We start from the raw sequence: 26,901 nt of genomic DNA on the forward strand, positions 1-26,901 counted from the left end.
CTGTAGAGCCTGAAGGTCCTGCACTTAATGAGGCATTACAGCAAGTACATGCCAATGCCAGCAAGAAAATCTGCCTTTTAAATTAAAGAGATCTAAGAATTTTCCATTTACCGATAGGCTGGTAAGGGGGAAAGAAAAAAGTCAATTCATGTCTCAGTGAAACACTGTTGTAAATTAAATATCTCAAAGAGTTTAGGACCTGTCAGCGGTTCATAGAATCAGAAAATCACAGAACATGATGAGTTGGAAGCAATCCATCAGAATCATGAAGTCCAACACCTGGCCCTGCACCGGACACCCCAAGAATCACACCATGTGCCCGAGAGCGTTGACCAAACGCTTCTTGAACTCAGTTTGTCTCGCTGCTTCCACTGAGCGGTTAATCAGCTTGACCACATAATACTAAGTAGCCTTCTAACAGAAGTCGTCGTAGGGAAGCGTGAAGGACGAGGGTGGCGAGCGAAGTGTCCGCTGCTTCGCGGCAGCGACCCACCCGTAGCGGGACACGGCAGTGCCTCCTTCCGCCCCGCACAGCTGCCGCCGGTCGTTTGTGAGCGGCTTTTAAGCACGCCGAGTTCCTCATCCCCCGGGCGCACTGGTGCGGGGTCGAGCCCCGCTGCCGCCGAGCCGGCGGTGAGGCCGCCGGGATGCGCTGTCCGCCCGTGACGGGCAGAGCGCTGCCGGGACGCCGCCGCGCCGGCCCCAGACGGTGGCGCTGCAGCCCCGGCGCTGCGGCGCGGCGGCGGCCGGCGGGGGTCGCTGCGGGGCGGTCCGGCGGCGGCGCGGGGCTGCGGTGCGCGGGAGGCGGCGGCGGGAGCGGCGGTGCCGCACAGCCGCGGGTGCCGGTCCCGGCGGAGGCATGAGGAGCGCGGGGCGGGCGGGCGGCGGCGCGGCAGAGCGCGGGTCGGCGCGGCCCTGAGCGGAGCCTCCGCGCCGCGCTGCGCTCTCGCAGAGCGACTATGGCCGGGGGAAGGCGAGGGCTGGTGGCGCCCCAGAACACGTTCCTGGAGAACATCGTGCGAAGGTCTAACGGTAAGGGGGCACCGCGGGCGAGCTCTCGCCGGGGCGAAGCAGCCCCGCCGCGCCTTCGGCGGGGGCACCGCCGGGCGGTTCCGCCGGAGCGGCGCATCCAGGTGCGGGAGCCGGTGCCGGCTGCTCCGCCCAAGTCCTGCGGGGAGTCCCCAGCCCGGGCGGCGGGGGTCGGGCTGCAGGTGCGCCGGCACGGCGGGGCGGACAGAGAGACCCGATGGCTGCGGTGGGGCCGGACCCGCGCCCCGGGGCCAGCGGGGGGAGCGCCAGACCCGGGGCGGGGGACGCGGGGCGTCGGGGCCGGCGTCGGCTCCGGCCGGGGAGAAGGTGCGGGGATTCAAGATGGTCTCTGGGCACGGAGAGCCCGGTGCGGGGGCATCAGCGAGAGCTGCCTGCCCCGGTTGAAATGGAAGGTTTGTCATAAGTGAGGAGAGAGTTTGCCATTTTGAGGGCTGAGGGCAGATATTTCTTTTTTTTTTTTTTTTTTTTTCCTAGTACACTGTAACCAGGTCTGTCTCTTGGAAAACTGCGGAGTGGAAAATGCCTCGAATTTCACAATTGCATGCAAATATGCATTAATGTTATCCAGATTCTTTCACTTAGGGACTTACCAAAGGCTGTTCCTCAGTGAGCCGGGGACCATGCAAGCGTTCATGGGTTTGTTTAACCTAGGCATGTGCATTTCTTTTAAAGCCCCGAGCCTAAGTTGTGCCATTTTTAATGCTTCCATTGACTTCAATGGGGTTACTTAAGGGATTACAAACTTGTAGTATGGTTGAGAATATGCAGGATCAAGCTCCTTTTGAAGACAAGACAAGTTAATTAATTAAAAACGTAGTCAGTTTGTTCTGATAAGGCAAAGACAATTAACCCTCTTGATAAGCAGCTGAAAACTCAAGTGATCCCAAGAACGGTTTTCAATTTTTTTCCAATTAGGCAGTATTATTGGAGAAATAGCCTTTGATAAGACCATATGTTCACATAAAATTGTGAGGCTCCTTTTACAGGTTATTTCTCTCTGCAACTTTCCTGTAGAAGGGAAGGAGTTGGAAGCTGCATTCCTGAAAAAAATGCTCACCAGTCTTACAGTGAATCTTGCACTTTTTTTTTTAAATGAATGTTACATTTCATCACGTTCAGACTACTTCTCTAATCTTCCAACAGCAGTTATCGAAGGCTTTTCTTAAGACTGTCTTGGCTTTGTAGATTATTTTCTTCATTAAAAACCAATTTTCTGTTTTGGCTTTCAGTGTCAAAGCCTTGATGCAATAAATCAGTTGAGGCTTGGAGATGGGGGGAATCATGCAGCAGAAGCTATGCTCTGTTTCTTCCTCTCTTCCCCCATTATTAAGAAGGTGTCATAACACAGTGTGGTGCTAGACAGCACAGGTAAAATGACAGTAGATCATTTCCAAATTCTCAGCAAGTCCTGAGGGCTGTAATCCACAAAAGTTTTTACATTAAGCTTGGTAGGAAACAATGCATAGTTCAGATGTATTAGGAGAACCTTAGGGGAGTGACTTGGGTTTAGAAGCCCATTTCTTCTATAATGTGCCTTGCAGTTTTTGTGGACCCAGTCCAGCTTTGCTGTAAATGTGATGCTGTCACATACAAATGCTGTATGAATCAGTTCTAAGGTGTGACCGTCAGCCTCATTAACCTGTCTCTTTCAGGAGGCAAGAATAGACTCCTTTCTCTCCTCATGAGGCGGGGCTGTGCTGACCAGCATGGGGGCAGTATGGAAACTCGCAGGTTCCTTGTTGCCTTTCTTGTCTTGGCCTGTCTACTTGGCCATTGAGATGATTTGGGATGCCCACAGGATAAGTGTTTAAATGGGCCCATAAAGCTTGAGGTTTGGCTCCCCTTTCTTGGTTTTGTTCAATTGGGTAGTAATGTGACCCACAATGAAACTATCTAGGCCATTTGGGATTGGCTAAATAAACCTTGGGCTTGTTGTCAAACTATATTTGCTGGCACATGCAAGCAAGTTAAGTAGTGCCAACAGATAGAGTTCATATAGATATAGGAATGTTCCTAATTTCGGGAGGATTCTCTTTGAAAGGAGAGGAATTTGGTCATTGAACAGAAATATGTACTGAATAAGTGCTTCACTTAAAGGAACTTGCATACGATATACATACCGTCAGTCACAGGTGAACTGAGGAAAGCATGTTCTTGCAACGTGTTATATTTTGGGGCAAGGAGTGTTAATTCTGAAAGAGGCTGCATGGCAATAACAGAATTGGCATGCAGCCTCTTTTGGAAGCATTGCTTTAAGGACAGCATTAATTATAACGTTTTTTACTGGTAGTTTAACAAAGAATTCTTTGGACAACCTTTCATATTAGATGTGGGACTGGTAGGCTGATGCACTTTTAATGGCTAACAGTAGTAGACTGTACATAGGCATGAGAGTTCAGACTTCTTCCATTAGGGTTAATATTTTGCTCGTGTTTATATCACACCATCTGCAGCAAGATTCACTTCAAACTCCTTTAGTCTGAATCATCTGCTTTAGAGTTACTAGGGATGAGTTTCTTCTTAGGTTGCAAATCAACTCAGATGGGTTCTCGTGCACTGAATGCAAGCCGAAGGAGCTGTGCTAGGGTTAGAAGCTGCACAGTATTTCTTTCCCACACACTGGAGTAAAGAAGAAATTGAGAATTTCTCAACCCACCCCGAGATAGGATAGCCTTATGTCAGCACACACGGGAAGGAATACATTAAGTGTCATCTTTCTAGACTTGTGGACCTCATCTGGTCCTCTGTGATTTTATCTCACAAGAACATCTTTTGGATGAAGTGTGATTTTTAGATTTGTTCCTCTTTGAAGTGAAGGACACCATAATTCTAATTTCTTGTATTTAATGTTTAAAGGCTAAATTTCTCTACTAGCCATGCAGAGCTAGAAAAATAAATATTGCATGCAGTGCTTGGTTGACAAAAATTTGTTTGAAGCATTGAAATATTTAAAGATCAGAACACCCACTGGGACAGAAAATGAGCCCATGCTGTAAAACAGTGCAGTATATAAAGAATCAGTAGCCCCTGATGATTACTGCTAATGTGGTATTAATGTTTTTCTTGGTAATGTAATACATCCAGAGTATACAAGCACTATAATAATAACAGTTATAAACTTGGATCATGGCCAGGGCACCCAATTCAAATGGTACAAAACATTGTAGAGAATACTAATTCTTTGTGATATTCTGATGCTTTATCAATAACTGAAGGCAAAACCAATTCTCAGTTTATGTAAATGCCAGCTGGATTCTTCAGTCCTTCCTTGGTCAAAATTCTCACTGAGATATGTGATAACTGTGCATGTGTAAGGATGGCAAAAGTAAGCCCCGTGCTTACAGGGAATTTCAATGGAAGTCACAGATGCTTTTCTGATTTATGGACAAAATGAGGAGGTTGGAAGAAGGGGAAGTTAGAAGGCATAAGGCTTTGTGAATTTAGTTTTGCTTTCACTAAGTCTCTTGGGAACACCCTGAAGAGATGTCAGGTGTGGAAGCAAACCTGCACCTTTTGATGGAGAATGCAGAGAGTTTCCTGTAGAGGGAAAGAAAAAGCACCTTCAGACACAGATCCCGAGTATAACAGACATTTCTGTGATTTATGACATTGCTTTCATTAGAGACCCTGAAGTCCCAATACAATAAACATTTTGCAACCTGGGCATGCTAGCCTTGTACCATCAGCTGAAACCTGGGAGAGAAATTAACTTTATTATGAACACTTCTGAAACTGAAATAGATGTTTTTATGTTCAGTCAGAGAGAAATGCAAAAAAACTTAACAGAGAACAAAGAACAAAAACAAGTAACAAAACCAAATAACATGCTAATTTAAATTAAAAGTGTGCAAGGGATCCTTAACCTGATGGTGCTGTCTGCTGCAGTCTGGCTCTGTCTGCCTACCCTTCAAAATTTAAAGCAGTAAGCAGTGTGGCATGGAGATGCAGACCTGGCTGCAGCCGATGTGATTTGGGTGCAGAAGCAGCAGAGTAGGTTGTGCTTCCCTGAAGGTAGGGTTTGGTATCTGAAGTGTTGTGGGTTTAACTGCTTTCAGACTATTGAGCTGTTGCGTAGGTAAGGAACACGTATTTAACATGACAACCTCTGCATCACTATGCCATAGGAGAGGCACCAAGGGTAGTCAGATGCTGGGTATCACCTGATACCACTGCAACACCTTCGGCAAAGAGCATCAGTGGTCAAGAAAATATTTTCATACTGACAACAGGACTGCTTTTGCTGAAATTAGCAAACACATTTGTGAGGTGGAGAATTCTTTCCTGTTTTGATAGAATATGTTTGATTTCCTGACAGTTCATAAATTTCCATAATTTTCGATGAATCTTTAGGCAGCACTGGGTGAAATTCATTATTTGCAGAGGAACAGCTCAGAAGCGTGGTGCTGCAGGTAAATGACATCCTAGTGTGGGTCTGCTGAGTAGGGAAATGCATTTTAGTGGCTGTTTTGGACATGAAAGTATTGAAAAGGACAAAGTTAACTGCATAGGGAAGGACAATATTGAGGTATTCCTTATGAGGTGCAATGTCTGCAATGTCGGCTGTCAAATGGGCTGACTTGTAAGTCTGTAGCAGATATGCAGGAGGTTTTCTGCTCCATGCTGCCAGTTTAAAATCTCATCCACCTTCCAAACCTCGGTGGGTTAATTTCAGCATAACTCTCCCCTCCCATTGTAATGGAATAGAGGGATCTGGCCTGGAGAATGCTTCTCTTCCCTTGCGTGAAAAGCTCTTTGCCAGAATCACACCTTGCAAAAAGTGCATGGGAAGCTGCTGGATCAGTAATAAGATGGTGCTGTATGTATAGTGCCTTTAGCTGAAGATTTTGTTTCTCTTTCATTAGTGTGACTTGCCTTGTGAAAGGCAAAGTGGATGTTATCCTCTACAAATCTGGCATCCAGTGATTGAACTTGAGTCTGTATCTTTTTGTATTTAATCTCGAAAGGCCCAATTTCTTCAAGATTTACTGTAAAATCACGTTTGTCTGAGTAAAGTCCGTAAGCGTAGGTCTGTCTGTTGGCGTTAATTAAAACAAGACATTTCTCCATAAAAGCAGCAGACCTTCAGAAATTGCAAGGACACAACTTGTAGCTTCCTCATTAAGGACATTTTCCCAAATAGAATGAAACAAAGGGTTTTGTTACTTCCTGATCTTCCTTCTTTTTCTATGTTAACAATTGTGGAGACTCATATATTTTCATCCACGCTTTTCATGTAATTGGTCAGTACATTGAAATATCTTTTGACTTTTTTTTTTCCTCAATATCACTTGAATTGAATATAATTTTTTTTTCTGGCTTTTACTAGGCCAGAAGTGTAGTTTTGTGTGAGCACTTTTATGCATTTAGAAATGTAAGACCTGACTTCCTTAAAATTGCTTTTATAGATTGCAAGAAAAAAAATGTACAACACAGAGATGATAGGTAATGTGCTTTAAAATTAATGTTCTGAAAGCTCAAGAAGTTCTACTGTGATAATTCAAAACATCAATCAATTTCTACATTAAATCCTATAACAAGATTGTAAAACAAATCTTAATGAAACCCATTCATTGGAGAATTTGTTAATGCACTTTTGAAATACATATAGATAAAAGTGAGCAGGGAGTAAAGTCTCGTCAAATGCTTTTAAGGCTATAATCAGTAAATCAAATGGCTTCTTTAAACTGAAGAAAGATTCATATAATCCATGCAACTAAAGCATGAGTTTTCCTGGATTAGTTTTAAGATCAGATGAGAGGGGAAAAAAACCTCTGACCAACTGAATGATGAAGTCTCGCTGCTAAACAGGGTTTTTGCTCTTTAATAAGAGTTTTGCAATGTATGACTCTTAGCAACTGATGAACTTTCTAATTTCTGAAAATTATCTAATTATCTCATGATAATGTTGCATTTGTGTGAATGTTGTGTTTGGGTTTTGTTTTTAATTGTTGTTGTTAGTTCCTCAGAATGGACACTACTTCAAGGGTAGGTGAAGAACTATGCTATGCATAAAATGCATATGGCAGCTTTGGTGCCCTTGTAGTGCAATTTCAGCTATACTTGTTCCATTATTCTTCGGTAATTGTTTTTATTTTTTAAAAAATACAGATGATTATGAAGATTTTACAGCTACTAGTGTTGGAAAGATATTATTTTCAATTTGAAATTTTCTCATGGTAGAGGCCTGCAGTAAAATATTTTCTATAACAATCCAAAGTAACAAATGTTGAGATGGAACCAGTAGTTTTTATCTATACTGCTGGTTGCAATTAACATTCATTTTCTATAATGACTTAAACTGAGTCAGTTGAAGCTATTGTTTTAGTTAGTGTCTCTCTTGTTATTTGTGATAAATATGATGAAATATATTTTTTAATAATTCTTTTCAGCCTGCACTTGCACTATGCCCTGAAGTACACAAGATAGTTTAAGTCATATTTGAATACACATGAAATGCATGCATTTAGAGGATTGTGTTTGTGCTTTGGCAACCAAGGGGCTTTTACATCCATTTTTGTTTTTGTAAAGTAAATTAATATAGAAAACATGTAAGCCCAAATGAACCTATCTGTAGGGTTTTATAACAGTTTTTTTGTGTTAGATTGAGGCTACAGCTTAATTTTGACCTCAGTATTAAGGATGTACAATTTTGAGGCCACTATATCATTATTCTGTAGAGATGAGGGTGTTCAATGGAATACATAAACAACTATGCAATTCCACTCCAGGAATGAAATCAAGAGGATACTGTGGATGTGAGTATCCTTGTAACACCAGTGACTTCTACAGGAGGATGTGGGTGGAAAAGCAGAATTTATTCTTCTTATTCTACCATATGAATGGTCTTTCTGTCATTTGAGCAGGTCTGTACTTGCTTTGACTACAGTTACAGCACTTTCGTTAAGATGAAAATGTAGTTGGTCTCCGAAGTGCAATCCTCGAATCCCATGTAAGCAAAGAAAGGATTGAATAAGTACTTGAAAGTCAGTTTGACTTATTTTTACTGATTGAGGGCCATTTTGATCTCTGCAGTTACATTTGAACAATGTAACTAATCAGTCTGACTAAATGCTTCTGTTTTCTTTTTTTTTTTTCAAAGCTAAGACTAAACATGAGCAGAAATTCACACATACCTATCCTTTGGTAGCAATTTTGACAGGCCTACATACAAAGTTTGATTTCCTTGTATTGGGAAAAAATTAAACAGAAATGAAGCAGTGTCTCTTTTCCCCACGTCTGAGTGATGCTGTTTGTGATGCAAAGTCACAAATTTTTGAACAGCAGAATTGTTTGGATGTTTGTCTGCCCCTTATTCTTAAGCTGGCTGTGACATATACATAGCACCTGTGCAGCTTTGTGCCCAGCTAAGGAGGCAGTAGCTAAGGAGGTTGTATCTCTCCCACTATTCCCAGTGACCACGAATAGGGTAAGAAACGTATGTACTCAGCAGTTCTTCTAGTTTGGCTGTAGAAGTGATTTGTGCTTGGTAATGCTAGGGGTCTAGGTTTGCTCCGCTCAAGATCCGTGAGGAGTTTGAGACTTGATAAAAAGTGACCTGCTGGTCTCAGTAACCAGTGCTATGCAGGAGGGCAATTCCTATTCTGTCGGAGACTGATGGGAGAACTAGTAAGGTCTTCCCACCACGGTGAGCCTGGATCTCCCTTCACTGAGGGGGGGATAAATTAGGAGCAACCTTTTGAGTTTTGTATTTGTGTGCTGACTGTGGGGAAAAGATATCAATCTATTTAAATTACGTTTGTGCACTACACAAACCTGAGCACACTTGTGGCAGCTTTGACAGACCCACATATGTGATGGTGCAGTGGGCAGCAGCCTTTGTTATCACCAAGGTCTGCACTACAAATCCCTGAGCAGAGGTTCCCCTTGGCTTCCTCTGTGCAACGTGCGAACACGTCTGCAGTGTGGGAGGGAACGTGTCTGGCAGTGCTGTGAGAATATGTCTGGCTACTGGTCTCTGACATTCTGACAGTGTGTCCCAGAAGAGGACCTGTGCGTCACTGAAGGGACAGGGAAGGCAGAACTGGTGGGCTGGCCTGTGGAACAAGGTGGGGATCTGGGCTTGGCAAGGTCTGCCTTAGAGGAGATGCAATGGGTGTGAATGTGTAGCTGTGCAGGGGAATGGTTGGGAGGAAGCACTTGCTCCATGCTCTTGCAAGGAGGTGACCTCCTCTCACCCAACTAGTTCTGGCCAGACACATGTCTGAGTGCATCTTGTCTTCAGGCATTTTGGAAATTTGAGCTGATGGACCGTTTTGGTTAAACAAAGCACTATATATAAAATAGGATTCAGTAGATACATTAGTTTTAGTGAAGAGTTGTTCTAGAGACTTGCTATTGCTGTTATTAAAGGACCAATGTTATTTGGGAAGACATTTTCTGATTCTTCTGTAATGGTTTGTTTCCTGAATGGAGGAAAGTACTGGTTTCAGTGACTGAGTGAAATCCATTCTTACATTTTGAATGGAGTTAAAATGCTTTTCTGGATGCTTTAAAGCAGCCATATCTAAAGTGATAATCCAAAACAGATCTGACATTTGAGTGTGTAAAGGCTGACATGAGGGTGTACTGCAGTGAGCAGAACTGACCTGTAGAAAATGCAGGCTAGAAAATATGAAGTGAGGCACTTCACAAAGGAACCGGTGCTGCAGGCTCTCATCACAGAAGCCTGCCCTACTCATGCAAGTAACTGTGCTGCCTTTGTGGTGCTGTAGTTCTTACTTGTGTTTCTGGAGCACGATGTGCTTTGTGCTGTAACTCTACATGTTTCCTTGCCTCCCAATGGTCTTGCTCAGACTGTGCCAAATGCAACACAAGCCAGAACCCTAGGTCTTTTACATGAGCCTGCCCTCTCCAGTTCTTGCTCAGTTCATCTTGGAGCTCATAAGAAGGGCCAGTGATGCTTACAGCTTCTCCTTGGGACAGGCAATACTGCTAATCCAATTGCCATTGTGATAGAAATTGATTTCCTGGTAAGGGAGTCCATTGAGTCCTTTCAAAGAGGTGCCTAAAGTCACTAAATAGTTTGAGTACTGGAGCTATCACATGTCCATTTCATCAGTGTCTTTGAAGAGACTTTAGCAGTGGATTTCTTCATGGTCCTCCCAATCAACTCATTTCCTGGCCTTGTTGACCCACTTGTGAGTCCCCAAGAGGCTCTTCCCTGTGATGCTCAGAGTTCACTAGAGCATCCCTCATGCTTGTTGTGTAACAAAGCCACAGCTGTTTCCTGGCCTCTGGGACCCTGTGTCCCTGCAGATGGAGTGGCAATATTTGCCTCACTGGATGTTGTCTTATTTTCTTATGTTAGGAACAATTTTTTAACAGATTATGAGCTGTCTCCAAGCAGCACATTGTCAAGAACATCAGTGCAATTGAATGTAAATGATAGCAATGAGGACAGCCCTTCTACCTCTGGGTTATCTGTCAGAATAAACTATACAGGGGTGTTATAAGTGGGAGTCCTTATTTTATGCTGTGTCTTGCCAGTGTTCACACAGGCTTAACACCATTGTCAGAGACACTCTTTCTGAAGAGATGCAGTACATTTGTCAGGTATGTAAAGCCTGGATCAAAGAAAGGTGAAGATGCATGAAGTGGGAACTAGCTGGAAGGGAGAGACACTTAGGAAACAGTGGGATTGGCGAAACCTCTGTCTTGTTCTTTGAACTGTTTGGTGCCCAAGATTTTTTCTTTAAAGCTTTGTAGGTACATAAAGATCTCTCAAATTGCTTGTAACTCACAACTAAGCCCAGCCTGGCCTCTGATGAAACATTCTACCTCCACCTCCCAGAGAGGCTCACCCAGTGTAGACTAACAGGGTTGCCTAGTAGGAGTGCATAAAGTACAGTGGTCAAGTCACACTGACTTAAAAACTCATATGGTGAGGATGTTGACATCTGTTCTCTTTGGTAGCTTGATAATTAGTCATTCAGGAGCTGAAATAAAGGCTGAGTTTTCATTGCCCTCAGGTAACCCTGCATCTTGTAGGAGAACGTCCTAACTGCTGTTGGAGGAGGGAAATGTGTGCATGGTTTCTGTGCATCCTTTGGAAACTGCCAGTCCAAAAAAATGGGGGCTTCAATGGACCAAAATGTAGGGAAGTGGGAATGTGATTCTTTAGCTTCTGCAGTAATGGCAAAGAATCTTTGTATTGTCTGTGAGACCTGGGCTTATGTTAAAATATTAGGTATTGTAAGTAATATAGGAAAGGGGAAAAACCCAACCTTAAAATATCCCCCTTTTTCCATTGTATTCTGTGGTTTAACTTGGGCAGGTTTCTATTTGCTGTGTTAATTTTTTCAGCTCTCCTCTCCATCACTACTCACAGAGCATCTAGCTACAAAGTCTTTGAGAGCCAGGCATCTAGGGGCTCAACTGTTGCAGTCTCACCATTTGGTGCTTAAATCCTCTTTTGGACTTAGGTTTTTGCTTTTACCTGTAAAAAGGAGGCAAGAGCACTGTTGTACCTCACAGAAGCATTGCAAGGCTAGATAAAAGTAGGATTAACACAGTGATGGCCATCAAAAATGTGCCCTATGTAGCCTTCAATAAAAACAAAAAGAGATTATTTATCTGAAGACAGTGAGGTTTAAGTGAAAGGTAGGCAAATGCTTAATAGAAACTCTTTAGGAAACGGAGCGAAGGGAAAGTTACCTTTTGAGAAGGGGAGACAGTGGGAAGGAATTAATGCCTGAAATAACACCGTTCAGATCAGGGCAGGACCTGGCCTAACATTTGTATTTGCATACTTTTTTGTCATTTTTTTGTACTTCCTGATGAAATTTAAAAATATCCTAAGACAGTATAACATAGTGTTTATAATAGACATTCAAAAGCACTTGCTTAAGCAACGAGAAATGACGGCTTATTCTTGGGAAGGGGTAAAAGACGTGTAATGTTTTTGGAAGAAAGTGCTTCTTCCGAAGAAGAAAGCAAAAGCTATGGTATTTAAAAGAGGCTGTGAGAAACAAAGCAGCTGAAATGTCCTGAAGTTATACTACTGGTGTATTTCATTCTAAAGAGTGTATCAAGATACACTTAGGCATGCTTATGGAATTGACCAATGGATTTAGACAGTTACAGAAATGTTTTATTTAAATCCACTTGAAGTTTGCAATGGGGTGAAAGATATTGAAAGAGGAACTTAAAATAAACAGAACTCTTTGCAATTAATAGGTAAAATGTCTTGCTTGTGGTTGCAGGAGGCATTGATGATGACTATGTAGGTTTGAGCAGTTAGGGGCAGATCCTGAAAAGTAGACAGTGTGGTGGACTCCCTTAAAGGCTTCCCTTAAATATGAATGCCTCTTGATCTCATGTAACTGCCCAGCCTTTCTTTCAAAAGCTAGAGGGTCTTTGCAACTGGGAGAAGAGCCACCACCTCCTCCTACCTGCCAGCGCTCAGGCAGCAGCAGTGCTGTCTGTCTTGGCACAGGTGTAGTTTTGAGATAGCAGTCATAAAAAAAGTGTCATGGGCAGATCCAGTGAGAATGGAGGTGTGAATCCTGCTTAGGTTTTTTTTCTTACTGACTGAAACTCCTTCTGGCTTGTATTGCAAACAGAAAGTTCCTTCTACTGGTGTAAATGCTAACTTTGGTTCTTGGGTATCTCATTGGGCGTGCTGTGCTCTACCCCTCACACATGAGGTATTTGACCTTGTGTGGCCACCAGTGAAGGGAATTGAGAAGAGCCACAATGTCTGCATTCAGGGAGGAGAAATACTGCTCATGTGTTGACTTGGCCACTGTTAGAGGCTTCACATTCAATCTGAGTGACATGGTGGATCAGTGCATATGGCACAGAGGGAATCTGTCTTCTGTCAAGAGATGAATTTTACCTGCTTGATCATCATGTGTTTTATTTGCACAAACCCATCTTTTTAGGCTTTTATACTTTTGTAAAAGTAATTAATACTTTTGTAAAAATAAGAATTTACTTAAAATTAAAACCAGGAATAATAATGTTGATTGCAGTGGGAATATCTGGGAAAAATTGTGCAGGGACTGAAGCAATTGGTACTGGGTCCTGAAATGGGTATTTCTTCTAATGCAACCATAGCCTTGTCTAATGTCTAACTGATGTGCTTTTTCAAACAGATACTAATTTTGTCTTGGGTAATGCCCAGATAGTGGATTGGCCCATTGTCTACAGCAACGATGGATTTTGCAAGTTATCGGGATATCACAGAGCAGAAGTTATGCAAAAAAGCAGCACCTGCAGGTATTTGAGAACAGATTTATTTTCTGTTAAATAGCTTGTAGTGTTGTGCTTGTTGCTTGAGGAGAAAAGTAATCTGTTTATTCCAGTTTTGTCTTTTATCTCTTGGGGCTACATCTGTCAAATATGCTTTCCAGGTGAAACTAAATCAAATAAGAGTTATTTCTAGGGGGGTCCTTTTCACACTGTAAACAAATTGCTTTATGTCTTTTTTTAGTGTCTGACTTGAATTTCTTGCTTTATTCGCAGTTTTATGTATGGAGAGCTGACAGACAAAGATACAATTGACAAGGTCCGGCAAACATTTGAGAACTATGAGATGAACTCCTTTGAAATCTTGATGTACAAGAAGAACAGTAAGTAATTGATTGGTTTGTTCATTAATGTAGGTGGGTAAAGTTGCTTTAAATTACAGTGTAAACTGCAATTCTGTCAGCCTGGAGAACTGTGCTTTATCTGGGGCTAAATGAGCCCCAGTTCTGCCACTTGATCTAGAAGGGAGAAATGAGAACATTAGAGATGAAAGTCACTCAGGGAGGCAGAGGAAGCTCTCTAATTTGTTCTGACGTTTAGAGTAATTTGTGTGTGATGCTTTAAGACAACACTGAAGAGTCCATCAGCAATGATAATACACAAGTTAGGTTTGTGCAAATAGTTTCCGCTACAGAGAATATACTTTTTCAATTTTTAAAAACTTGATATAGCAAAGCCAGTATTCAGTAGTTTTGAAATAAGCTGAAAGTTTGCATTCTGTAACTTATTTTCCTCTTAACAATTTTGCCTTCTAATCATGAAACTGGTACTGCCTGTGTACAGGGGAGGGGATCTTGCAGAAGCATCCTGCTAGCAGCTTCTTCCCATTACAGCTCTGATGATCGTTTTGATCAGTTCCACATTAGTGGGGACTTTAACCACAACATATAACTCAAACTGCTGTGATGTAATCTTTGACAGTTAACCTCATTGCTGCTTTGTTTCTTGTTAGCCCAGTTTTCTGGGGAAATGTTATCCAATCTATCTGTGTGTGTGAATCATTGGTATTTCTTTTGGAATGACCAGGTAGTACTGATGGAGTTTGGTGAGAGAAACACAGGCACTTCACAAAGGCTAAAAGATAATACTTATCCAGAGATCAGCACTAGCATACATATGTGGAGCTGCTTGTTTTCTATCATAATTAAACTGTTCTTTTAACAGGTGTTGATGCCAAAGTACATGGAGTTGGTTTTTGTTGTCTTTCAGAGAGGAAAAAAAATCCCTGAGAAATTTTTGTTTCATCTCTCTTCTAGTCTTTTTCTTCTCTTTTCAGCCTCTTGAAAGCATCATGACTTTAAACATGATGCTGTTGCTCAGGACTCTTCTGGAGCACAGTTTTGCTGGTCCAACTCATTTGGAAAGCTGTATGCACTGTCTGAATGGCCTTGTTTTGTTCTCCTGCCTCCAAAGTTTACCTATTTTTAAAAGCTGATTTCTGTTCCTAGCTTAGTGGCCATGGGGACCATATGCATCTCATATCTATGCATCCAAAGCCAAGTAAATAAGCTGCAGTCATGGGATCTAGGAGGGTCTGAAATTCTCTCTTAGTTATTAGTGAGTTGGCACCAAGAGACTATGCAGCTACTCTTCTGTTGTTGCTGCAGCATATGGCCTGCAGTAGAGCCTGGGGCCTCTCTGTCTTTTATGCAGATTTAAAGCAAGGTAACCACGGAGTGAGGAATGTTTCCTGCCCTGCTGTGCACTTCCCTGAGGAGAGGCAGCCTAGAACAAAGTCCAGCTGTGCAGTAGCTGTGTTGTGTGACATGCCAAAAGACAGAGCTGCAATGGTTCTGCTCTATGCACAGAGGGTCACAGGCATGGGAAAAAGGAAAGCACAGTTTGCTTTTAAGTTTAACAAAACGCAGGGCACTTAATGTTTGTTAGATTTCTGGCTTTAGAGATACATTAACTACTGTTACAGAGACTGCCTAATAACACTGGAGAGTTGTAACTGAAAAATATCAAAAAGGGAACATCCTGCAGCTTTTTCTCAAAATAAGCCACATCATAGAAAAACACTGTCATATTTAGCAGTCACTGATCACACAGACTGCTAAGTGGCCCTTCCCTTGTGGTCACCTTACTTCTGCCTGCAACTATGGCAGCTGCCAGCTGAGGTAATGAACAGGGTTGGTTTCAACCTGCTCTCGAAGGTTTTGGAAAGGACCTTGAAGTTTTTTAGACATCTTTTTTTCCTGCTGTTTATTTCTTCTGTTTTGCCTCTCTGTTCTTTCCTCATTCTATTTTTCTTCTTCAAATTAGCCAGTAAAACAGATAGGAAATAGATTTCTCCTAATCTTTACTTGTCTACTTGCTCCCTATAAACTAACAGTCATGATAAATAGCAGGTTTTTCTTCCATTTTTGAGTTGTTCGATAATTGGTCATTTTCCACAATCTGCACATTTAACGTAATTCTGGCTGTTTTAACAATACAGTCTCTGTCCTTTTGGAGGAAAAAAGAAAAACAAACTAGGAGTTTTGAGTTAATTTTCTGCCTTCATCTTATTCGCATTTATGGGTGCTGTCTCTACCCTGGCCTTCCCTTTCTTTGTCCAGTCTTCCCCCATCCAAAGGTGACTATATTCCCTGTTTTCAGAACTTGATGTTAAGATGTCATAGAGGTTTGATGGTTCCTTGGGCTAGGCCCTTGATTACCTAGCAGATATGTGACAATCATTGTTATTCTCTGGAATAATTGCTTCCCAGAAATGCAGAGCTCCTTCAGGATAATTGGAAACAATTAGAGCAAGCAGGTGCACAGACACCAGATTTTTGTCATTGTTGTTTTGATGCCATCCAGTTGCCTTCAGTGGGGATTCATGGTCATACCTGGAAAGAGGCAAAGCAAAAGCTTTCTTTGCTCTGGACTGCAAAATGACAACAGACAGGTTGACAGTAATTTCACATGAAAGCTTCAGTTCCATTGTTTGATTAGATGTGAATGTACAGTGATGCTTGAAGTATTGTTTATTTTTATATGGGAAATCAAAACATTGCTAAGTCTGAAATCAGTGGAAATAAGTTAACTTACACTGAGGAAGGGTACAGCCAAATGTATTAGAAAATATTTTGTATCTAGCCTTAGTCATATCTTACCTTATCTGAATTGATGCAGTTTACGCATCTAACTTCTTATGAGACTTTGAAAGCCATTTGTTAGGTTTTTACGCTTTATGGTCAGCCTCATGGATTAAAAATGGCTGAGTAAATTAAACTTGGATGTTCCTTGTCTAGTTTTACATCTACAATGTAGGTCTGGGTTACAAGCAGTGCAAAAGCAGGCTTGATCTATATGCACTTACTTCCATTATTAAAGAAGTAAATTTTTGGTAAGAATACAAATTTACTTGCTTCTGTCTGCTTCTGAAGAGGTGGTGCCCATTTGAAATCTAACCCCCTCTTCTATCCAGTGCTTGATCTACTTCAGTGGAAGAATATCTGAAGTGGGGTGAACTCTTCAAAACTGAGGTGCATCAAGAGTTTCAGAGAGTCTTCAAGTGTCCCCTGTCTGAGCAAAGGCATTCCCATTGCTTATGGTCTGCAGCTGTGCTGCAGAGAGTGTTAAGACACTTTTTTTTTTCCTCAGAGATTTTTCTACAGATGGGGCCAGCAAAATGCTTGCCAAATTGCTGGGTTGGCTGTAGGTAACTGTTTTGCACACTGCAAAGTAATTTGGTTAATCAATAGCTCTTTGCTGAGTAGATATATTATGGTTATAGTCCTAAAGGCTGGTATTGACTTTCAATTTCTGCTGGGGTTCATTTCCCTGGTTTCTGGGTGCTTGAACGTTAAACAAATTTAACACCATGAATATTTGTATGGGGCTTTTTTTGTTTGTTTAATTTTAAAAAAAAAATTATTTTAACATGTGCACCATCTTCTCCCCCTGCCTTCTTCCCTCAGTGCATTAGAAAGCTTTTAGATATCAGAGAATGACAAATAAGCCCAAAATAGTGATCTGGGAGATTCTACTCACATTTATCTTTAGGACCAGTGCTTTCTATAGAGGTTAAAAACCAAACCCCCCCATCCTAACTTATAGGGAGCAAAATTCATTTCAAGGTGGTAGACCTGTGATTGCCCACCACTAGAAGGAGAGTTTCTCATAACTGTTGCTGCTTAATACCATTTTAAACCATTTATATGGTGTGTGCTATGCCTCTAGCAGCGTGTCTCCAGATGGAAAACTTTGCTAAACCGTATCATTGCATAGGACCAGAAGCAGGAAAGAATAGGGGTGTTGGAGTCAAGTGACATGTATCCTCCTGAGCCTCCTGTTGAAATCTAGCTCCATATTTGTCAAGCAGTGTGCACACCTGCATCTCCTGTGAAATCCATGTGAGTTCAGTTACTTTCAGCAAGGTCAGATCTAAGTATTTTTGATTCATAAAACTGATAATTCCCACTGATCTTGTCAAATTCAAATGTGTTGGCAAGCAAGACCTGCTGTCATTTCCTCAAACATATAAGAGTAAGACTTACCAGTAGTAATCCTTAAATATTTTGTCTGGGTTAAATGGAAAGAAGATTCCAAGACTTTACTGTGCCTTTCTTTTCCTTATACTCACATTTTGTTCTTCAGAGAACTCAGAATCAGGTAAACCATATCAACATTACTGCAGTACAAGGGTGTGTGATGAAGCTTTTCCCTACTATGTTTTTTCAGTGTCATAGAATAACCCTTGTGAGTAGCAATTGCACCTTTGGGGACTACAGTGGATTTTTCCTTATCTTAGCATGTAAAGATCTGACCTTTGGAAGCATTAGCTGCCAGAGCATCCCAGTACCAGATGCAGGAGACCTGCAGGTAACAGCTGTTTAAGTGCTGGGAATGTATTTTAGGATCTATTCATATTGGCACAGAGTGGTGAGCTGCATACTGAGTTGGTGTGTTCTTTTTTGGTACACACTCTCTGCTCAAAGGTAGAGTCTGTAGGAAACTTTTGTGCTTTGTCTTGCATGGTTAAATGTCACAGGCTTCTCTGAGCACCTAGTTAAAATGTGGGTGGATATTGTGGCTTGCCAAACTCTTCCTGATCACACCTCATCAGCTGGTTCTCTCTTGTGTGATATTGGACAAACTATTTGGTCTGTGTGAAACAGAGAGAAACAGTCTCATACAGAGTACCTGGGCATAAGTCAAACCCCAAAAGGGGTGACTGTAATGGTCAGCCCTGCTGTTTATATAACTGAAGTCCTGCTGTCTGCATCACTGCATGTAGGAGTTGGTGGAGACAGGGTACATGCTTGTATCCTTTCCATTTCCGTATTGCTTGACTGTTTACCTTCAGGACAATACCTGTCTGATGACTGTTTGACTGAGGCATTATCAAGTAACGCAGAGGTTGTGCTTTGAGGAAACTTGCCCTGTTCATTAAGGGCAGTGAAGATGTCAGCTGAGTTGTCAAAATATGTTTGTTTCATTGTATTTATAAATTAATTTTCGTTCAATTTGTGGAAAGAAAAGTTGTGTGTTGCAGTTTTATTTAAACTATGTGATTTTTGTAGTTTTGAAAAACAGCTGCCCTCTTTGGTTAAATGCATCAAGGTGTGGGTAAAGACCATATTTAAACAGTGATTTTGATTTTTGTTATAATCTATTTTTATTTGACAGGAGAGAAAACTTAGGAGAGGTCAATGGTATACTCGGGGGAGAAGCTTGAATAGACCTATCATTCATTTTGATGCTATCAGAGTTTCTGAAGGACCTCAACCAAAATTAAATAGCAGGTGTTCCTGCTTAGCAAGGGGCTGAACACAACACTGTTGAAATACACAAAACTGGAAATGAGGTTAGGGAAGAGACAGTAGTATTTATGTTACAGGTGGCAAATTGAAAGGTGTGCAGACATTTACTGTGTTTTAGTCTGGGGGGACTTGAATCGCAGCCCTTAAAATTGTCTTGCCTTTAAGGCACTGTAAGTACTGTGCTCAGGCTGGTGAAGACTATTAAGAGCTACACCTGTTAATTCTGGAATTAGCTACATAACTTTGGTACCACGAGCCAGGCTGGTCCTATGGCTATTGTCAGACATTGACTGTAGATTTTTATTTCTTCCCAGTTGTTCATACTGCTTCTCCTGCAGCTTTGAAGTGACATTCCCTTTTCTAGCATGATTGGTCTTATGCCATTAGACAAACTCTGGATTCTTTCACTGTTGATTCCAAATCTAACAGAAGCCAGTGTAGCTCATGAGTGTTTACTTCTTTGTTTGTGCACTGGTATTATTGCTGAACTTTACCAGTGAAAGAGGTTGCCAGGACTAAACACAAAATGTAAATGGAAGTAGATGTATTGTTGGAAACACTGGTAAACACTTTCTGTGTGGCTGTACATCAATGCAAACTGGGAAGTTACTCTTGTTTTGCTGTGAGAGCTCTGGAACATGCTGCAGTTCCACTGCCTGAATAACCTATAGGCTGAATCTGAAAATGACATTTTTCATTAAAATGGCCTTGTTTGTGCCTCTTGCCAGTAGTGGTTATCTGGCTGAGCAGGGACATCGGCTTTGACACCAAGAGCATGAGGGCTGCCTGTAAGACATTGAAATTCTAGTTTCCGACCTGATTTATAAGTAGTTTATACTTTAAGCTTTCCTGTTTAGTAGTTAAATAAACTGTTTAAAGTTTAAAGAGTAAAATTTTTGTGATAATTAAACCAGTATGCAGGAAAAAACCTGAGCATGGCCGCATCTTGGCTGAGCCTTTCAGTGTGTTCCCACAGTTCAGATCCCAGTTCTGCTCTGAAAGATCTCCTGGTTGCGGAGCACTGTGGAAAGCTCATGTAATCCAGCACTGTGAGCACTCACCTCATGACTGTATATTTATATCCACTTGTCTCCTATTCACAAAATAGATTGACAAGATGTTAGGGAATACACTGCAGGGAAAATACGATGTTGTGGAGGCAGATACATGGCCTGGCAGAATTTTCCATCTACTTATTTCTGCTGTTGCAGTATTACTGTGTAGATCCAAACTGGAAGCTGATTCATGCAGACCGTGCATGCCACCTTGATTTTACATTCTGCCCTGTTTGCGGCACTCTGGAAATTATAAGGGTACCCAAATAGTGTAAATCAGCAAACACACCTACTTTGAGCTGTCAAGGATATCTGGCTCTTTCTTTCAGCCTGTGGGGCACAACACTAAGTTCTACACTTGGCTCTAGATGAAAAAGTGTTCTGTTTTCCTTATTATTATAAACAATGCAGCACAGTAGTGGGAGTCAGGAGAGTCAGAAAGTAAGAACCCTGCTGATAAAAGCTCCTTACCCTGCAGCAGCCTTTAACAGGTTATAGGGGAAAAGTCTGCATTCAGAACATGTTAGAAAAAACTTGCAAGAGCATCCTATAGCATAGTCATAAAGACAAAATGACAGCATGCACCTGACAAATAGCCAGAATAAGAGGGTGAATTGCATCCTTTCTATTTCTTTGTTGTGTATAGCATCTTCAAAAGTGCAGTAGTAAGTTTTTATAGCTCTGAGAGGCAGAGATGAAGCTGAGTATGTAATTCAGCTTCAATGCTATGAAGGTAAATACCATGAACAGCCCATAGCAGAACAACTGCAGCTTGAAGTAGCAAAACAATACAAAGTGGTTTTGGGGAGGGGCAAAAAAAATCCCTAATCAAAAAAAGTAAGTGCATGTGGATAGAGATCAAAAAGGAAGGCTGTAGATGGAGATCTTGGCTAATTAAAAAGTTGCAGTGTTAGTGAAGAGTGAAGTGGGTAAAATGTAAAGCAATTAGTCACCAAGGAGTCTGTGTAAAAGCAGGACAGATTTGATCAGCCTCAGAGTAGTTCACATGTGAAGATGGGAAAAACAAGTAGGTAAGAAGAAATTGGGATAGGCAATTTTAGGAGCTCGTGAAAAAGGGCTGTTGCTGTCTAGAAAATTGCTGTTGGCTGCTTTGTGGCAGTGTCTTCTAAGCTCATTAGCGAGTTAGTGATGATTTTACTGGCACAGTTACTTTCCTGAATCTTTTTTTGCACTTCGCATTTTTGTTTGCTGATAGTGTATCAGAAGGGGTTTTTCAGGAATGTTAACTCTTAAAAAAAATGATATATTGACCCTTGAATACTTTCTGACATGCAGGCATGCTTCAGAAATGGCCACCAGTGATTCCATCTGGATTTCTCTGCTTGTTGAGCAGAGGCCTCCATGCATCATATACCCTGCTGTTTATAGAGGTAGCTGTACATATGGCATGGAATCTCAGCCAGGGTTTGAAACTGCCTGCGCTATGCAGGCACAGTGGGAGCCTTAGGAATTGAACTTCATTTATGGAAGTTGTCCATGGGTTTTGGAGGTGCCCTGTCTTTCTGTAGCCAGAAAAGATTGCTCAGCACTGAGGCTGGGAAACAGCCAGGTGAGACACTGGAAGCAACAACCTGTGTTATATTAACATAGTTGGAAAAAAAGCTGCCTTTGCTTGCTTTACTGAACAGTAACTTGTGAAATACTTGAGGTTTCTTTGTGACCCTTTGACAGTCAGGAAGCACAAGTGGCCCTTGTTATTAAAAACTACTGCATGAAATATACCATGTAGTGTGCATGTTAAAATACTGAGCAATTGAGGTGAAAGAGAATCTGATCACTAGCATAGAGGAGGGTCCTGTGATTGAGAAAGAAAACAAATAGTCTTCTAAGACCGCCCTTTCTAAAATAGACATTGCCGCATGTGTGACGAAAATTACATGGTGCTCTTTATTCTGGCTTTCCCAGATTTTCAAAATCCTGCTGATCCTGATGTTATTTTGGCCTCTGCTGTGTAGACCCTTCTCTCCAAACATAGCTTACAAGGGACACAAAAGCAAAATGTTGCTCATGGCAAGCAAGCCTAAATCCTGTCTTGGTTCTTACTTCTTGTGCCTGCAAAAGCAATTACGAGTTTTCTTCATCATCACTGAAGGTGTAGGGACAGTCTGAAAACTCATGTACAAGCTCCCTGAAGGCCTGGGTCTGGAGTCTCCCTATTGCCTCCTCACAGTTGGAGAAGTCATCTTTTTATGTCTAAAGTTAAGACTGCAGACTTAAAAATGGTGCCTTCAGGGAGGCCATGTTATGATATACAGGAACCAAGTGCTTTGTTCTGAGCCCTCTAATCAGCTTATGCTGAAGTATCACTGAAATCAATGTGGTGAGTCCTGTGAAATGAGTGGTGGACGCTGTCTTGTTACATGGAACTTCATTGCTACCATTAGGGTCTGTAGCGACTGGGACACGAATACCCTCGCTGGTCAGCAAGAGAATAATTTATTATTTATTTAAGGCCTCTATTTATAGAAGAACTAGTTTCATCTTTAACCTATCAACAAGCAATACTTGGCCCTATAAAATTACAGTATGCATATTTCTACCCATCAACAACTAATGTCCATCTTTACACCTGTCAGCTTTCAACATGCTTTTTCTTTTCTTCAGTCATCTTCTTGTTCTGGGTCACGCGACCTTTGGCTCCACGCACATTGTAGACACTTCCTCCTACCTTCTACCACCTTCTCTTCTGTTCTGGCAATGTCCTCTGCTTCAATAACCCTTTAAGTTCTGCTCTGGTACACAATCCTCCATAAGGGTCTTCTCAGCAGTCTCAATAAAACTGCCAGAAATGTAGAAAGGCAGGGCTGACTGACAGATTTTCTCCTCAAGGTGATCTGCATGGATAGATGTCAAGGAACATTGACAGCAGCATCTGAAGGGTCATAATGTGGGATCATCTTTTTCTGTGATGTGCAGGCTTTGAACTCTCAAGCAGTTTTCATTGGTAGTTCATCTACTGCAGTAATTAGAAAAGTACAGTTTTATGGAGTACAGCTTGATCCCATCCACAGCTCATGGTCTGGCCCTAATGGCTTGTTCTCTTCCGAACTCCTTGGAGTCTTGCTTCGTGCTAGAGTGATTGTGAGTAGGCTTATGACAAGGCAAGCTGGAAGGCAACTTGGAAAGGGTTTCCCTTGCATGGGGGGATTTCCAGACCAGACCAGAGTTCCCAGAACCTGACTCTTGAAGGTAGACATAGGCTGGTATAGTTGTGAGGGTGTGGTGCTCCATGTTTACAGAGAAGTCTAAGACTACCACTTCTCTAGGGTTGAGACTGTATTGTGGTCATGGTCTAGGCACAGTTGGCCTGTTCTCAAGTCCTTTACATAACCAGCAACATTCTGTTGTGTGTACCCTTTGCACATACATGGAACTCTTCTTTCAGGAGATAACAAGACAGTTCATAAATTCAAGTATTCACTTTGTAGGTGAAGTTCAGAAAGATGAGCGACTGCTAAGGATTAAAAAGCTAATCAGAGGTAGAGCAGAGAACTTAAATAACACTCTTGTCAGCTGCTTTGTTGTTATTCCTAATAGGTGTTTGCAAAAACCCCAACATTAAAGTAATACTTACAGTTGGCTGATATGAGTTGTAAATATCTAAACTAGCACATTTACTGTTCTGCCTACCATTGACTAACGTTTTGATATGTTTGTTTCCAGGAACACCTGTCTGGTTCTTTGTGAAAATTGCTCCAATTCGAAATGAGCAGGATAAAGTGGTTTTATTTCTTTGCACTTTCAATGACATAACAGCTTTCAAGCAGCCCATTGAGGATGATTCATGTAAAGGTTGGTCTTTTTCACAATAATGTATTTATGATGCTTTTGTTTGTTTGCCCTGGTCTTGAAAGAGCTGAAGTCCTTTAAATACCAAATCCAAAGAATTAAATGTTACAATGGCTTGTAGCCGTGCCACTGGGGACAGCATTTGTGCAAGGGATGGTTGCTGGTTTCGTAAGCGAATTGGCTCTGGCCTGCCCTGGAAAGGGTCATTGCTAATGAAACCCCCAAGTGCTTCAGAAAGCACGTTTTATTTAGTAAATAGGTACTGCTCTTCCTTTTAAATACATTATTAACCCACAGTCTAGCATAGCCTTCAGGGATTCATAATGTTGCTAAACAGCTCTGTGCAAATTGTGCATGAAACTGTACACAAAAACCGAGGAATTAACCCTGGCGGAGTCTGGCAAAGATCTGAATAATTTCATTCTGCCTGGCTTGATGTTTCTTGCCATTATTGTGGGATTCCTTATATTCAAGTTCTGGACTAGTTCCCTTTAACCTGTGTGAAGAGATTCATCTTGAGTTGAATCAGGTTTAAGCTGTCCTGGTGTGTGAAGTAGCATTGCAGTGTTCTGCTGTTAACCCTTCACTGAGTTACAGCCTGGAAACCTGGAAGCAAACTCAGCTGTGACAGCAGCAGAAACTTGCACTCAGGTTCAAATCCTGTCAGAAATAGACCTTTTGTACTCATAAGAAGCATTACAGAGACTCGTGTCCTTCTGTTGTTTGCATTTTTGTAGTATTTAATAATATTTGTAGTATTAAATTAAACAGGAAACTTACTGTGAAGATGAACTGATTTACATTTGTTTTAAAAATGTTATTCTTTAAAAACATAGTTTCTCAAAGTGGAAACACCTGTTACCATGAAAAAGGAAGTACAACCTTGACAAACATACCCTCTCCCAGGCTATGTGGGTAATTTTTTTTCTTGTTAATGCTATTTGTTTGGGCTTTTATTGCTTTAATAAAAGTAAAAAAACTTACCTTGTCAGAAACTTTGGGTCTACAGTATTTTTTCCCTGCCTAGTGATCTTCGCTGTATCCTAATGAGGACTGACAAGCTGGCTTTCATTTGTTTGCTGGTAGTGAAAACCTTTGTTTCACTTAGTTGATAAGCAGGACTTCCAGTCAGGAGTGGTAGCTGTCTTTTCTCTTTGCTTTCACAGGAGTTCCTTAATGCGGTAGAGGTAGCCAGTTTGTCCTTTGCTTTTGGCACAAAGAACACTGTAACTTTTTTGTTTTCAAGAGAAGTATGTTGAAGAAAGAGAATGCTAATTTTATTTTATTTTTTTAAAATCTCATTGGATCTCGAAATCATGCTGTTGTTGCAGTGATCATGGTAATTCTCAGCAGTTGCATATCTACAGTAATATAAGCACTAAACCTACATAAAAGTGAGGAGTTGCAGAGGAGTTAATGATGAGCAAAATTTCTTCCTCTAGCCCATGGAAACTGGTAGAGCAACTAACAAAGGTTGCAGACAGAAGAACTGGATATATTATTTAGAGGCCACTGATTCACAGCTCTGTACTTCTTCCCTGAGCTATCTCTTTATGTACAGAAGGGCTTGTGCACTAAATGAGTCTTCCAAATATAATTTCTGGATCTCCTAAAATTAATAAAGTTCCAGCAGTTTCATGCTGATAGGGAGTTCTCTGTCACTGTATACATAGATTAGGCATGGTATAAATGAAACTGCACTTTCTGTTTTCATCCTTAATTTAACCCCTATACCTTTCTTAAAGAAAGTTACTTGCTGTAGGCTAGCTTTGAAATTTTGTTGTGTGCATTTAAGAAGGTGATACTGTGTCAGTTATTTGACGGCTAAATAATCAATTTCTTGGAAGAGCTGATTGGTCAAATAGTCAAACAGAAGTTTACATGCATATCCATGACTTTAATATTAGATCTCATTGTGCAGTTGTATATTGTGAAGGGAGGAGGGGGAAAGGTACTTATGGAGAGTTAGACAATTGTCTGTAGTAGGTTCTAGAATTTATGAGTGGAAAAACCTTTTTGGAAGATTTTAAAAAGGTAAAATTGTATTAGCTTCTTCTAAGAATCATTATTTTAACAGATGTGAGCTTTGAAGAGGGCATATTCTTTGTGCTATATTCAACATTATGTAGGAATTTTGTAGCTTGGCTTTGAAAGAACAATTTTCAAAGGAATGTTTCTTGTATTCTAAACCCAAACAAGCTCTCAATCTGAAAAACTAAAACTGTGAACTTAGTGATTGTTTAAGTGAAACAACTGAAAACCAATTGCTAAAACAATTATTTTTCCTTCTTTCACCTTCAATCAGCTTTTATCACTTTTACCAAGTTTATATGTGAAGTTAGTTTTCTATGCATATGACCACTCAATATGTAATAGGCTGCCTGTAGAAGCAAATATTTTATTAACATATGTGCTATTTGAACAATTTCATAGTGGCATAAAGTATTCACGTTTTTCAAAATCAATGCCTTTATGTCTATGTAGAGAAAAACTTTATGTAGTACAAGAACATGATCAATTTAAAGAGTAAATAATCTGTCAGGCTAAACCTGCTTATCTGTGGTATATTAGTTTTCTATCACCTGCTGGCAATTTCAAGCCTGATTGTTCAGCTGCAAATGATGTAGAGACTTTTTGTTTGAGAAGTGTGGAGCTCTAATCACAGGTGTTTGCTACACAAAAATGAACAGGCATCTTTTATCTGAAGGTGACTCAGAGATAGAAGGTCCCAGTACTGTTTTTCGTCTTAATTTTTTTTTAATTTATTAATAATATTAGACATTGAAATAGATGAAACAAAGTCATGTAAAGGGTAGACTTCTTATTGTAGCCTTTGTTGATTGATTCAGATAATTTACAAGATGTTTATTTTATGACTGCCATGGAAAGTAAGTAAGCTTGCTTTTAAATGCAGCAGCTTTAAAAATAGTGCATTCTAAATAAAACTACTTAAAAATAGTGTG

At 41.1% G+C, this 26,901-nt stretch overlaps 1 protein-coding gene across 3 annotated transcripts in view; it reads left to right on the plus strand.

Moving 5' to 3' along the window:
• The first annotated feature begins 876 nt into the window (after positions 1-876).
• KCNH1 (potassium voltage-gated channel subfamily H member 1) overlaps positions 877-26,901 on the plus strand; it is a 185,095-nt gene continuing 159,070 nt past the window's right edge. For all 3 annotated transcript variants that reach the window (XR_003541202.2, XR_003541203.2, XM_027723757.2), the window contains exons 1-4: positions 877-1,032; positions 13,167-13,290; positions 13,537-13,643; positions 23,813-23,941. Coding sequence is in view for 1 of the 3 variants with exons in the window: in XM_027723757.2 (XP_027579558.1) it covers positions 960-1,032; positions 13,167-13,290; positions 13,537-13,643; positions 23,813-23,941 (433 nt within the window). In the remaining 2 variants the exon portion in view is untranslated. The remainder of the gene's footprint in view (positions 1,033-13,166; positions 13,291-13,536; positions 13,644-23,812; positions 23,942-26,901) is intronic.

Source organism: Pipra filicauda, unplaced genomic scaffold (assembly GCF_003945595.2).
Source record: "Pipra filicauda isolate LSUMZ 115617 unplaced genomic scaffold, ASM394559v2 scaffold221_size1283894_pilon, whole genome shotgun sequence".
Taxonomy (NCBI): Eukaryota; Metazoa; Chordata; class Aves; order Passeriformes; family Pipridae; genus Pipra; species Pipra filicauda.